At 43.0% G+C, this 15,029-nt stretch overlaps 1 protein-coding gene across 10 annotated transcripts in view; it reads right to left on the minus strand.

Moving 5' to 3' along the window:
• Positions 1-15,029, minus strand: part of SDCCAG8 (SHH signaling and ciliogenesis regulator SDCCAG8) — a 251,378-nt gene that overhangs the window by 49,221 nt on the left and 187,128 nt on the right. The window contains exon 17 of one of the 10 annotated variants that reach the window (XM_042976945.1): positions 3,699-5,217. The exons of 7 other annotated variants lie outside the window; for them this stretch is intronic. In XM_042976945.1, the coding sequence (XP_042832879.1) occupies positions 5,214-5,217 (4 nt within the window). In that variant the 3' untranslated portion in view covers positions 3,699-5,213. Of the gene's footprint in view, positions 1-3,698; positions 5,218-7,674; positions 7,873-11,700; positions 11,785-15,029 lie in introns of those variants that run through there. 2 more of the 10 variants (XM_042976941.1, XM_042976943.1) reach the window with 2 other exon arrangements.

Genomic DNA, 15,029 nt, shown 5'->3' on the forward strand with positions numbered 1-15,029 from the left:
ACAGGTATTCACTTTCCTTTGTCTGTTTGTTGTTGTTGCTGCTGCTGTTGCTTTGGATGGACCAAACAGTATTGTAGTTTAAAGGGCTAAAAAACTGCTAATAAAGCCCGTTGAGTTCAAATCCTAATGTTTGGGTGGAATGAAATGAGGGCACATAAGTAATCAGTGTATATCAATACTAACCATTAGCTAACAGCTTTTAAATTAAAACAGTTTCAGTTCCTAGAGAATTATTCATTGATTCAACATAGTTGTATACACCGGGACCTCAGAGATTGGAAACACATGGTTCACACCAAAGAATTCTCCATCTGATGGCAGGAAAGGACACACAATACCATGAACTCAGTGCTGTAAGTGGTAGAAAACAGAAACACTGGACCAAGAGGGAACCAACTATGGAGAATTAAGAAATGGCGGTCCCCCGTGAGAACTCAGATTTTCAGTTAGCCTTGCCCTAGTCAACCCCCCAAATCTCACCCTGAAAGTAGTTCTCATGTGAGATATCTGGAGAGCAGGCCCCACACATTTTCCAGCCTTTCCTTGGGGTCACTTACTCTTCACACTGAAGACGGGGAGATCTGGAACCAGGATGGGAGCGTGGACCTGGGGGGGAAGGGCCAAGGCAGCTGTCCCCTGGCCACCTCACCTGCACTCGCTCAGCCCTCCTGGTTCTAGTGACAAGCCCAAGGAATCCAGGACCCTCTGATCCCTCCAGGCCCAGCAGGAGATGACGTTGCAGGTGGACACAGTGGCGTAATTCAAAATAAGAAATATGAAATGCAGCACAAACGTCCCTGTGTTTTAAGGGTCATGTGGAAAACCTGGGACACTTCCAGACACAAGTCCCAGAAATGATTATTTTACAGTGGGAGACATAACAGAAGTTAAGGTATATTTGGTTTGAGCAAGGAATGATCATCTCTTTCCAAGGATCATCTTCCAAGGGCTGTTCTGTCTGGCCATGTAAAACAAGAAAAATGTTCCCCCACCTCAAGTCTAGATTCTCTCCTTCACCTATGATACAGAAATCACAGGCATTGGGTAAAACGTCAACTTTGGCTGATTAAAAAAAACAAAACAACAACGACACTCACAAAATTTGCAAGTTAATAGTTATCCTCTAATATATCAGGCCACTGGGGAAACCAAAAGCTTGGGAAATATAGAACTCGTTCCAAGTGACTGCTGTAAAATTTGTAAAGTCAAAGTCATTTAGGTAACTGCTGCCAACCCTCACATTCAGCTCCATTAAATATGACCTACAAACCTTACAAGATAAGGACCAACTAACAACACAGTGAGTAGTTAAATGGCCTAAATAGAGTGAGGAAGCACCTCTAGTACTAGGGAGATCAAAGCATGTTTAATAGTTGTGACTAATATTTATTGAGTGCTCACTGGATACACATCCTTACACAATAACAGTTTAGATTTGTATTTACTCAATGACAGCTCGACACACCTAGAATTGAATGGTTTTTTTTCCAAATGTGAGGATCCGGGTAAGAGGTTATAAAACATGTTTTTAAAGTTGTATATTCCCATCAAGCTCTGCTTTTAGCTCACTCTTTTTCCTGCTTCTACACTTTTGGGGAGGCTAAAAAAGGTGAGCTTGAAGGTAAAAATGATTGCAAAGTCACAGAGTGAGTGTCTCCTAAGTACCTGGTACCTAAGTACCTAAGTACCTGGGCGACAGGCTTGAGAAACAAATGACTGGGACATGGGTCCTGTTCTCAAGGAACTCAGGGTCTAACCAGTTGGACAGTCAAAGAATAAAGATGGCGTCCTGTGCACTTGAACAAAGTGTGGTTTGAACACCCAGACAGTGGGTGAAGGAAGGCGTCCCTCAAGAGAGGACAGCTGACCTGTCTCTTGAGAAACATGAGGCCCGGAGACCGAGAAGAAAAAGTATTCCAGACTTCAGGGAACATAGGCAAGAGCATCTGACCTTGTATTCTCAAAGACCAGGGTTCAGTCTCAGGTCCCTTTCATCCCCGAGCCTACCACACGCCCCTATTACCATAGTCAGCACTCAGTATCTGAAGAGTGTATATAAACAATAAATGAAAAAATAAATAATTAAGTGAACACAGATCTTCTTTCTATATATACTCAGAAATGACCCTAGATCCCTGAGAAGGAGGAAGAACATAAAAAAATCCCTTCTGAGAGCCTATGACCCGAGAGAAAAATGGATGTTTACTCTCCTGGCTCATGAGAGCCACATACTCGGTAACAGAGGACCTGTTTCTCGTGAAATCCACTCCATGACACAGTCTCAGTTACCAGGGTTAATCACATCTCAAACTTGTCCTACAGGTAACAACCCCACCGCCTGCATGTGCAGCAGTCATGGGTGGGTCCCCCTGCCAGTGAGCTAGAAAGCACGACCTGGTGATCACTGTGCTCCAGGGTACAAAGGACATACAGTGGAACAGAGAGGCAAAGGGATGGGAGATGATCACGGAGCCACGAGAAACCACACAGTCCACCGGTCACTTCCACGCTTCGACCTGTGATCTGTCTCCACACACAGTCCTGCAGGGTGGCTTAAAGCCCTGCCCTTTTACCCTTACCTGTAAAGTTTAGTAAAGTTTAAATGTTTACAAATATCTATATTATTATTTTAATTAAAGCCAACTTAAACTTTAAAAATGATTAATAATTTCTATGATTTATCAAGGCTTTTAATATACTAATGTAAGTTTCGCCTCTCTAAAGAGTGGGTAGTTTATGCAATAAGTCCCAAACTAAATCCTCTGCTTTTTTCAAAGACCATCTTGTGGAACTGATTGTTCACAAAATACATATGGAAAAGTGCTGCCCACAACAAATGTAGCAAAGGAGGCAAGAGGCAGCGATGGTGCATTATTTTGTGTGTGCGTGTGTGTCTGAAGCAGTTTGTGCGCTATAATCATCATCTTGGCAAATACCATGACCTAATTAAGAAAGGAAAAATGAGGGGCACCTGGGTGGCTCAGTGGGTTAAGCGTCCGACTTTGGCTCAGGTCATGATCTCACAGTTTGTGGGTTCAAGCCCTGCAACGGGCTCTGCAATGACAGCTGGGAGCCTGGAGCCTGCTTCAGATTCTCTGTCTCCCTCTCTCTCTCTCTGCCCCTCCCCTGTTTGTGTTCTTTCTCTCAAAATTAAAATAAACATTAAAAAATAAATTTAAAAAAAGGAAAGGAAAATGGATGGATGCTTAGACCAAATAAAAATGATAAAAAGAGAAGTAGAAAAATGACATTCACCCAATTGAGAGAGAGGACAGTTGTTCATTACTTGCTGATTTCTTCATTCGTTATCATTCTAGGAATGGGACTTAATGCATTCATAGTACCCTTTAAAAACCAGGCACGGGTTCTCGGGGGGCCTGTGTGGCTCAGTCGGTTAAGTGACCGACTTCAGTTCAGGTCATGATCTCGTGGTTTGTGAGTGAGCCCCGCGTTGGACTCTGTGCTGACAGCTCAGTGCTTCGGATTCTGTGCCTCTCTCTCTCTCTGCCCTTCCCCCACTCACTCTCTGTCTCTCTTTCCTTAAAAAATAAACATTAAAAAGATTAAAAAAAAATTAAAAATTAAAATAAAAACCAGGCACGGGTTCTCAATCCAAGAATTTATTGAAAACCATTGTGGGTTTTTTTTTTTTTTTTGTTAATATAATTTATTGTCAAATTGGTTTCCACACAACACTCAGTGCTCATCCCAACAAGTGCCCTCCTCCTATGGAAAACCATTTTGAAACCATTTGCATTTTCAGCAGCCCAGTCTCCTAAGAAACCACTCCTGCTAGGACTCTGTGGAAGGAAGAGATCAGCTCCCTCAGGAAAGCAGGACCGCAGACCCCACCATCCCCAACCGAGCAGCAGGTCACTCGGAAATCTGTACACGAGGGTGATTCTCTAGGCTGAACGGTGGCCACTGCCTTTCCTGCCAGGCAGCTGTGGAACGTTTGTTTGGGATAAGAACGCTCCACTGGCCCAACTTCTGGGTGGTGCGAGGCCGTTCTCTGTAATCCAGGGGAAGAGAAAGCAAAACGGGAACAGAGAAAGTTCCCCGTCTTCTGCCTCCAAGTGGCTTGCCTCCTCTGTGGTACAAGAGGGAAACTGTGCATGGAGAGGGTGTTGCAGATTCTTCTTACCCAAGAGTTAGTATTTTGTACATTTTCATTCGTCTGACCCTAGTGTTTCCCTCCAAAGTAGAGCAGGAGCTCTCTGAATGGACGGCCACTTGCCCTGAGCTCCTGATGAACCAACACTTCCCTTTGCTCGCCATGAAATGTACTGAACAATGTCCAGAGCACGCTCAGTCCTTGTGGCCACCAGTACGACTGGGCACCGCTGCCCCGCCCGCGTACACGCTCCCCAGTCACTTGTGTTTCCTCCTAAGCCTGCTTAGGCTGCCTACACAAGCATAACTTAATGTTTAGTGAAATCAGAAGTGATTGGTAAAAAAAAAAAAAAGTTTGCTGATTCATTGAAAACAAAGTGGAATGATTTAGAAAGAATCAACAAAGCAGAGTTGTTGCTGTTGTTTTTTTTTTTAAGTCTGTCAAATTAAGTGTGCATGAGATAATCATAAAAAATCTGGTGGGAGAGCATCATTGAAACAGCAAATTCTGCAAGGTGGCTGCTCCCCAGGGGTCTCATGGTTTAGAGAAACCAAAATTGGATGCGTCAAAAGATGCAACTTTGGTGTGGCTTGTCCAGAAAAGACGATGTGGCGCTCCATATCAGGTGATTTGTTCGCAAAGGAACTGTCTTAGCCCAACACAGAGCCCTTGTTATGATTTCCTGGCCTCTCAGTTCACCACCCAACTTCTGGGTTTGAGCTTGCAGGATAAGCCGGCTTTGTGAAACATCTACTTACCTGCACTTAATACTCTCCTCTTGATTATTAGTAGTAGCCCACCTCCCTCCTTCTGGAAACATAGATTACTCAGTGGGTCCAGGAGAAAACATGAGAGCGGCAGTCAGAGATCACAGATTCTAGTCATTACCTGAACTGTATCTTAGAAGTCACCTTATCTCTTCAGGCCTCAGTTTCCTCATCTATAAAGTGTCTGCTGAGGAGGGATGCAGGGTGAGAAGTAGATGCTAACACAAAGAGGGGGGCGTCACACTAATCTTTCACGTCTCTCAGGTTCTTGAAAATGTTGTTCTGTGTAGTTCAGCTCATACAAGATAGGCAGTGTTCCGGAAAACATATACTCATCTTTATTTGGAACATAAAATAAAAATATTTGGAAAAAATATACAAATTTATTGTTAATGATAAGAATAAGCAAATGTATTTCAGAAAGATAATATTACTTAAGGGCACCTGGGTGGCTCAGTCGGTTAAGTGTCTGACTCTTAATTTCAGCTCAGGTCATGATCTCATGGTTCGAGCCCCATATCGGGCTCTGGGCTGATAGCATGGAGCCTGCTTGGGATTCTGTCTCTCTTTCTCCCTACCCTTCCTCCACTTGCTCTCTTTCTCTTAAAATAAATAAATATAAACTTAAAAAAAAAATAAAGGTAATATTATTTAGAAATTTTTACTACAAAGAAAAAAATGTAAAGTGATATATACACTTCTAATACAAAAATACAAGTTTATATATAATAAACACACCATATTTGTGTGCACACACATATATACGTGTATGTGTGTATATATATATATATATACACACACACACACACACTCACACACACACACACACACACAAACACACACAAGTAAAATTCAAGTTACCGACATGTAATTGATCATTTGTATCCTTATGGTTTGAGAATGGGAAAAAAGTCTCTAAGATGCCACATCTCCAATGTCCGTGTTTTCTATAATAAGCTTTTGGGAAAAACCATACTTACTAATTTACAGTTCCAAAGTGGACTACAAGCTTTAGTTCTGGGAATAGCATGTAACATAAAATTGTTCAAAGATTTTCAAGGATTAATTTTAATTTTACAAGTACAAGACTGCAAACAGTTCTGGCTGGAGAACACAAACTACTCAAAGAAACAAACGCTGCCTTCTTTAAGTTTTTTTTTTTTTTTAACATTTAGTTATTTTTGAGAGACAGAGAGAGACAAAGCATGAGCAGGGAAGGGGCAGAGAGAGAGGGAGACACAGAATCTGAAGCAGGCTCCAGTCTCCAGGCTCCGAGCTGTCAGACAGAGCCCGACTAGGAGCCTGAACCCATGAATCGTGAGATCGTGACCTACGCCGAAGTCAGACACTTAACCGACTGAGCCACCCAGGCGCCCCAAATGCTGCCTTCTTTAAAATCTAGAGTTCTGCAATAGAACTACAATGAAAAATTAGCTCAGGATTCAACTTAAATTACAAATGAATTTCTTTAACAGCAACGAGGCTTGTCAAAAATACATGCTTCTAGATAAGAGGAAAATTACCAGAGAGCACTAATATTGTTTTGATATTTCTTTCATTTTTATTAGAATGGTACCTGAGGTATCCTGTGCCAAAAAAATTAGACACAAAAACTAGACTCCTATGCAAATATAAGAGATTTAAACTAGGCACGCATCACCTTTTAAAATAACCATTTGCCACTTGCGAGTGGGAAAAGTAATTGTAACATTCAGTTTACACACTGCCCTAGAATCTATATCAATTTCAAGTTTTCTTTTATGATTCAGCTATTCCAAGAGTCTGAAAATATTTCATTAAAAATTAATGTGTTACCCACACAAATGGCAAATATTGAAAAATGGAAATATAAATACAAACTAATAAAAATAGTAAGTCTACTAATACTGAAGAGGAAGGAAGACAGGAGGGGGAGGCGAGCATGTGAAAGGGAGAGAGAGTTTAAACATCCGGTTTCTATTCTGGACCGTTTATAGAAACAGACAGACACAGCAAGCGGAAGCCAAATATATTCTCGGGCTCTGACAGGATTTGTTTTCTATCTTGTCATTATTTGTACTATATTCTTCCTAATACTGCTTCTCCGGTGTTCTAGATTTCCTGACCGACGATACCAGTCCTGCTGAGAGCTTGCACAGGAGAGCTGCGGAGGGCTGGGCGCCTGGGAGCCTGGCTGCCTGGTATGTTCCCTCGCTGCGGTTTGTAGGCACGAGACCATCACGACTACGTCCCCTGTCCTGTGCATCCTTCCCAAATCCCTCTGAACAACTTCCTGAGGATCGACACATGATCCCTGGTCTATTGCACAAAGGTCCAGACGAACACCTGGTGCCTATTTCACTAAGGCTTGAACAAAAGCAAACGAACTCACTCAACACTCTTTGTTTGCTCATTTTACAAGAGTGATTTCATGTCAAACAGCAAGCAAGTGCCTACCTTACTCTATCTCAGCCCTTGCAATTTAAATGGCATAGAGAGAAAGTCACATTGCTTATTAAACATGCAGCCGTGGACACACTTGTCCCTACATCAAAATAACACACAATAGAGTTCTCCTACACCAAAGATAATGAGGGAACTATTTTGAAAATATGAAAGATTTGTTTATGCAGACTATAAAAACATCCCTTTGCATCAAAATAAGTGTCCCTCTTTATTGCACACTGATTATTTTCTATAGAATTTAAATTGTACATGAAAGTATAATTGTGCCTTGTTTAATGTAAATTGATTGTCTCAATTATTGGGAAAGGATCTGAATTTTAATGGACTATTTTGCTGGAGATGTGCCAAGCGCATCAGCAAAAACTCTAATAGCTCTCACTGTGGAGGTACACAGCCAAACAGTTTGAGGGAAATCAGGAAAGACGGTAGGCTCCAGGATTGGTCCTAAAGTGGTCCAGAATCTAGTAAGCTTTTCTCCACGAGCAAGAAATCAGCCGTTAATTTTCAAAGTTGAAAGATTCTGTGACAGTGAGGCTGAAATTTGGTCTGAAAAAATGGCAAGGTCCACATATTAGTAGAAAGGACTTCTGGGGCTGTACTTTTTTGTTTTAATGTTCTTTCGTTCTACAGATTAGGTAGGTGATCTATGCAAATCAGGGCTTTCCCCTAAAGGTGGAACTGACATAAAATCCCGTAGCACTGTGTCGCACAGGCACGAAGACACAGTTGAACGCAACACTTGAGTGTCTGAGGGAAGCCACCCCAGGAAGTTGGCTGCAGACACATCCCAGCAGCAGGCCACCATGGTTACTGCTTGACATATTTCCTTTTTATAAATCCAGTGTCTATGAAGTCAAGCAGATCTCCTCCATACTTAGAATCACGGGCAAGAACAGACCTCGGCCGTTTGGCTACCCAGATGGTTGCAACATCGCTCTAGTTAAATTACAACCAGTGACGCCAGAGGTATAGATCCACATCTGCCCAGAACTGCCAGCTTCCTAAGATCTTTTTCTCAAAGCCTCAGCCTCAAGAAGCACTGCTGAGATAGATGTAAAAATCGCCTCTGGTCATAGTATGGTGAACTATTCACTACACAGCCAAACTTATATCTTGGCTATAAGCCATCATGAATTTAACTGCTATCTATTTGAGATATTTTAGGAATTGACAATACAAAGTTTTAATCATTTTGCTCCCCAAAGAGCCTCTTTTTGCAATGGAAAGCTGGCACTATTAATCTAGACATAGAGACAGATATTATGTGCAGAGTATAGATTGAGATTTGGGTCAGTGATAAAAATTTCTTCTCCTAGGGGTGCCTGGGTGGCTCAGTCAATTGAGCGTCCAACTCTGGCTCAGGTCATGATCTCACGGTTTGTTGAGTTCGAGCCTCATGCCAGGCTCTGTGCTGACAGCTCAGACCCTGGAGCTGCTTTGGATTCTGTGTCTCCCTTTCTCTGTATCCCTCCCCTGCTGACGCTCTGTCTCTCTCTCTCTCTCTCTATCTCAAAAATAAACATTAAAAAAAATTTTTTTTAAATTTCTTCTCTTATTCATCAAACTTTTCTATGATGCTAAAATTTCTATGATGGTAAAGAATTAAGCTGAATATAAGGCATTTCTTTTTATAACTGAGCCCAGAAAGAGCAACCTCAATGTTAAGATAGTTCAATGTTCACATTTCCTATAACTTTTTTTTTTAAGGACACAGAGTTTCCTGGCCACTGGATGGTTGATTAAAATTCCCTGTTTCATGATTAGCTGTCTCAAATTTTGGAAAATACACCCTAACAGTATGGATTCCAATAAAATGCCACACCCAGGGCACACCATTTCACTGCAAGTGTATGAAGAGCCGCAGCAAAGCAACTGAACCAGGAGAGAGGAAAAATAATGTAAAAATGAGGGGAGTCCCAGACAAACAAGGGGAAGGTAGGGAAGGGGCAGGTGAGTAGCCCTCACTGGCGGGAAAGCAGCCCCGTGTGAACCACACGTTTGGCATCTTTAACACCCATCCTTTCTCCCATGCCCACATTTGCAGAGGGCTGGGTGAGCTCCACTTAGCAGCTAGAGTAGGCAATGCATCAGCTGGATGGATGTCTACTTTCTCTCTCGTCTAGCATATAAACACTAACAATTTGCATTTAGTGCAAGAGAGTGACTCAAAAGTCACTTTCATGCTGCTTTTCTATATTTCTACAAAATGCCTTTAAAATCCCCACTCCTTACTGGGTGCTCAGTCAATGAAGCATTCGACTCTGGATTTCAGCTCAGGCCATGATTTCATGGTTTGTGGGCTCAAGCCCTATGTTGGGCTCCTGACAGTATGGAGTCTGCTTGGGATATTTTCTCTCTCTCTCTCTCTCTCTCAAAATAAATAAACTTTAAAATACCTGCTTTTTAAACTGTCACATACTTTTCATGGATGATAAGGAGAAAATGGTTCTGCTTATCATGTTCATACACACACAAACATTTCAAAGAGAGTAACAATTTTTTTAACCAATTAATTTCTGGAAAACAAAGGCCCAGAAAATCACCGTATATCATCAGGATATTATCAGAAAACCAAACATGCTCTTTAAATCTGTTACATTTCCACCACCAGCAAGCAGTCTGCATGTTATGCATGGCGAGAACAATGCACGAACTTGCTTTACCCCCTAAATGTACATGTTCAACTAAACAAAGGAAAACGCTTTAAAGGGTCTAAAGACATTGTTCCTTGTGTAATCACTTCCGAAGTTATTTTGTTCAAAATTACCAAAGAAATGTTAAAAACAACATGGAATCCCACAAAGGAGTCCATTCATCATGTTCGATTGATTCTAGATTGCAATCTTTTGTGCAACATCAGAGCTAAAAGAGCACAAAAGCCTGGTGCCCAAGGGGCTGGGCGCCCGGCTTGCAAATGCACGAGTCCTGCCTGCCAGGCTGAGGCTCCAGCTCTTCCTGAGACTGCCCTGTGAGCTCTCCGACCAGCAGATAAACCACCCTGCCTCAGCCAGGTCTGCCTCGGAACATAACCCCACAAAAAGCAGCCTAAAACTGAGTATCTCCTGAGAAAATGGAAGGTTCGGCCATCTCATCAGCAGAGCCCAGCTAGTGTTCAAGGGAAGCCTGCTATTTTGGGTTTTTCTTTTCCTTTGATTTATTTTTTAGTTAGCGATGGCCTACTATTTAATTGGAATTGCAAAATAAGACCCAAGAATGAATTATTTTCTTTAACAAAAACATACATTGCAGTAGCAGACCTGAAGCTCCTGTCAGTCTCAGAACAACCCAAGGCGGGGAGCGGTGGGGGATACATTCTCCCCTCCTTTTATGGATGAGGACACTGAGTCACTGAGAGAGGAGTGCCTTGCCCAAGAGGAGTGACAGCCTGTTCAGCAATGGGGCTGGGATTAGAACCCAGGCAGAAGGCTTCAGAAACTGCATGTTCTTAACCACTATGCACCATATGCTCCACTGGTAATTAAAAAATCTTTTCAAAAACTCATTTAGTCTTGCTGTAACAGGTGGGGGGTGGGGGGGGTGGCTCTAGGCACATCAGCCTGAAGAGCCCCTAGCAGAGAATTTGACTTTTAGATGTCACACTGTCACTCACAGGTTGGAATGGGGAAATCTGCCAGGGAGCTTCACAGCTCAGGACTCCGGGGTCCTGGGGACCAGCCCTAGCTCAGATGCTGGCTGGCGGGGGACCCTTGCAGAGGTACTGCAGTATGAACTCTGGTGTTGGATGGCCCTGCATTTCTAGATCGGCCCTACCACTATGCATTAGCTAAGTGACAATGGTGACCATGGTAAGTCACATAACCTTTAGGAGTCTCAGTTTGCCCCTCTAAAACACAGAAGACAAGAATACTATCTTAATAGTACTGATCTAATAGTTGCATTCCATACGGCCTCTCTGCTGCTTTAATTACAAAACTACGGTCTTGTGTCAGAGATCACCAAGTCCCAACTGCCTAAGACGCACTGGGATTCCATGACACCATGACTGTAAGACAGCTGATCTCATAATAATGCTACATTTATATAGTGCAGAGTTTCCCCCTCCCCCAGTTTTCATACCTAGGATCTGATTTGATCCTCATAATTATTTTACATGGTCTTTAATCCCCATTTCACGGATAAGGAAATTAAGGCTCAAAGAGCTTACTTAAGCCTGTCCAAAATCCTATGTTGGCAGGTGACATAAACCCTGAGCTTCTGCTCCCTAGCCACTGTTCTTTCCTTATGATAATTTGTTGTTTCTACAGAAGACAGGAAACCTATTTGCAGTAAGCTTGCAAATTAATGAAGAAAAAATGAAGGAATAAGAAAAATAGAAATAACTACTGACTGCTGTAGGGTCCCGGAGGAATGGAGTAGCGGTCTCTGGGTGTGGTATGTCACGGAGCTTGTCCTGAGGAAGAGTCTCAGGCATCCAGAGAGTACGGCACTCAGGCTTGCCTGGAAAGGAAGAGAAGCCAAGGTAGAGATTCCAGGAGGAGACGTGAAGAAAAGAAAATGAAAGACACCTAACAAAGACACATTTGCAGGAATGAGCATAGTTGGTGAAAGGTCATGGATCGGTCTGGAAGAGAAGAAGCAGCAGAGGGTACGGGGAATGCACATAATGAAGTCTCTCTCAAGGGCTGGCCTTGAGGCTGACACTATGTAATGTCATTACCCCTGACAGGTGTATCAATCAGCGTCTCTTGGTGCCACCTTCTCCTGGGCTCTCAGTACCTCGCTGCTGCCCTCGAGCCCACTGGTCCCATGGTGGCCATCTTGGTCTGCCACTGAGGCACACTGCCCACATCTCAAGTCATGGGCTCCTCCTGCCACTCAGAGTCAAATGCCATGTCAAACCCTAGAATTTAGGATCTGGCTTCTGAGGTAGCTCTAAAAGGACTGGTTAATTTAGCCCAAAGTGCAGGTGAATTATCTCCCATGGGGAAAATCCTGGACCCACGGGAGACATGAGACAGAACCTGGACAGATAAACCTCGCTCTCTTTTCCTCCCTCCAGTGGGCTATTGGGAGGCAATTTCTTTGTAACAGGTTTGTCCAGAAGCATCTGTATGGTTGTGTCTTTGTGGTTTATCATGAAACAGTCACCAATATGATAATACATCATCTTACATTGTTCTCCATTCTTCCATGCCTCACCTTCCTTTCCCTCACTCATTCTCCTGGGATAGCAGCAAGAAAACATCTGCCCTTAATTCTTGTTTAGGTTCGAAAACAATGGAAATGAAGGGATTGGCAAAATCTTCACTGATATCACACACTTGGTTAATTAATATATCTAAAAACAGATAGAAATACACACCAGAGGAATAAGTCATAGAAATGGAAATCGTCTCATAATGCAAGAAAAATACTAGCAAAAACAATCTATGAACTCAGGCAATAGAAACAAGGTACAAAATTAAGGATATGAAATGCTGAGCAGAAAGTGCTCAGGGGGACACTCTCTGGCTTTGCAAGTGTGAGACAAACATCACCGTATTCAAAAAGTTGACATCACAGACAGTCTTTCCCGATGTAAAATCCTTCAACAGTGTTCAGGATAAACTCCAGGCATTTTTACATGATTCAAGAGAAAGACTCTTCCAGATCTACCCTAACAATGAGGAAAAAGTTAGATAATCAATAAAACCATAACTTTTCTTGAGCCAACCAGGGCTGAGGTCACTAGACAACCACACGAACTCAATTCCAAAAGGTGATATGCCGCTCTGAGGAGAGACAGAAACTTTTGAGCTATTTTATCTTTGGAAGAGACTGGGAAAGAGCAGTGGCCACAATAAATGTAGGTAAGAGGAAAGCAGGTGAAGATTTTAATGGACTCTTAGAGTATGGCCTCTTTAACAGTCTAGAATCCCCATGAGTCCCAGACACAGGAGGGTAAAAGGGATTTGCACTCATTCTCAAGGACCTCTCCACAGGCTTCCTTCCATTGGATGCTCACAAGAAAGATGGGGGGCAGGAGAGGAGACCACAGAGCTCCCCTTGTACATCTCCAGCTGGGGCACAAACACAAAACCTTGCCCCCTAACTAGACTCTTTTGTCATACAAAGCAAAAGGCTCAAGCTTCTGGATGAGGGGTAAGAAACCTGAGGAAAAGGTCCTGGGGGAAGGTGAGAGGTAAAAGCTATCTTCCCCTGGAAGATGGGTGGAAACGTTGTGCACAGGAACCAAGGAATAGATAGTTACTGAGGGAGGGGTAGAAGCAAATCCATCATGGTGTGATAACAAATGTCTGAAATGCAGCTCTCAGGAGTGGTGGGGATGGGGAGAGAGAAGAGGTCCTCTTTCATGTCTGCCGATTTCTGTGATGTGAATCCTTCTGCCATGGCCAATTTAAAACTACCAACATGGGGGCACCTGGGTGGCTCAGTCGGCTGAGTGTCTAACTTCAGGTCAGGTCATGATCTCACGGTTCATGTGTTCAAGCCCCACATCAGGCTTGCTGCTGTCAGCACAGAACCCACTTTGGATCCTCTGTCCCCCTGTTTCTCTGCTCCTCCCCTACTAACATTCTCTCTCAAAAATAACTAAAATATTAAAAAAATAAAACTACCAACATGATGTCAAATGCCTCACACATTTCTAAAAATTTAATAATCAGCTCCAGCATACAAAGGAGCTGACCCTGTGGAAGCCTTCCTATGAAGTCCATCCCAGCCCCATCCCCATCGTAAGCCATGATGACAGTCTAATAGAAAGGCTAGAAATAAAAACGAACAAACAAAAAAGCATCAGAAATAAAGAATACATGTGATGGGCCTATTGGCAGAAGGAACTCAACAGAGTGAGAAAATCATTAAGTTTGAAGACTGGCCAACAGAAATGATCCCAAGTGGAATACAAAGATGGGGGAGAGAGTCTAGAATGGTATACCCAAGAGCTACAGGCCACGATCAGATGGTCTAACCAATGTGTAAGCAGAGGTCCAGAAGAAGGAGAGACAGGGAGAGGATGGGAAGACCTGACCCCTCTGCCTACTTCCTCCACCTCATCTACTATTCATTCTCCCTTTAGATTTTAAAGCCATGGTGTCAGTTCTTGAAGAGACCATGTTCTCCTTGACCCCCAGGACCTTCACACACGTACTCCTTTTTGTCCGTTAAGATTACTTCTACTTCTTTCCAGGATTCAGTCAGGGACTGTTTCTCTAAAGAACTGTACCCTGTCCCTCCAAACCTGGGTAAGGTGTCAGTCTGACGTGCTCCCAGAGCACCCTGGGTTAATCGTATTAGAGTAGATTATTCCACTGGGATTACCGTGTGCTTCCCTTGTGGGTCTGGAAACTCCTTAAGGGTAGAGATGATGGCTTTTTGCTTTTGTATGCTCAATGATTAATAAATGTTACTAAATATAAGGATATATTAATACACCAGAAGATATAAAATAGAGCTCAAGCCAGACAATCTAGTACAGGTTTTCATATTTAACATGCAATGTTGAAAATTCTAGTTCACATAGGGGCGCCTGGGTGGCGCAGTCGGTTGGGCGTCCGACTTCAGCCAGGTCACGATCTCGCAGTACGTGAGTTCGAGCCCCGCGTCAGGCTCTGGGCTGATGGCTCAGAGCCTGGAGCCTGTTTCCGATTCTGTGTCTCCCTCTCTCTCTGCCCCTCCCCCGTTCATGCTCTGTCTCTCTCTGTCCCAAAAATAAATAAATGTTGAAAAAAAAAATAAATAAA

The sequence above is a fragment of the Panthera tigris genome, chromosome F3 (genome assembly GCF_018350195.1).
Source record: "Panthera tigris isolate Pti1 chromosome F3, P.tigris_Pti1_mat1.1, whole genome shotgun sequence".
Lineage (NCBI taxonomy): Eukaryota > Metazoa > Chordata > Mammalia > Carnivora > Felidae > Panthera > Panthera tigris.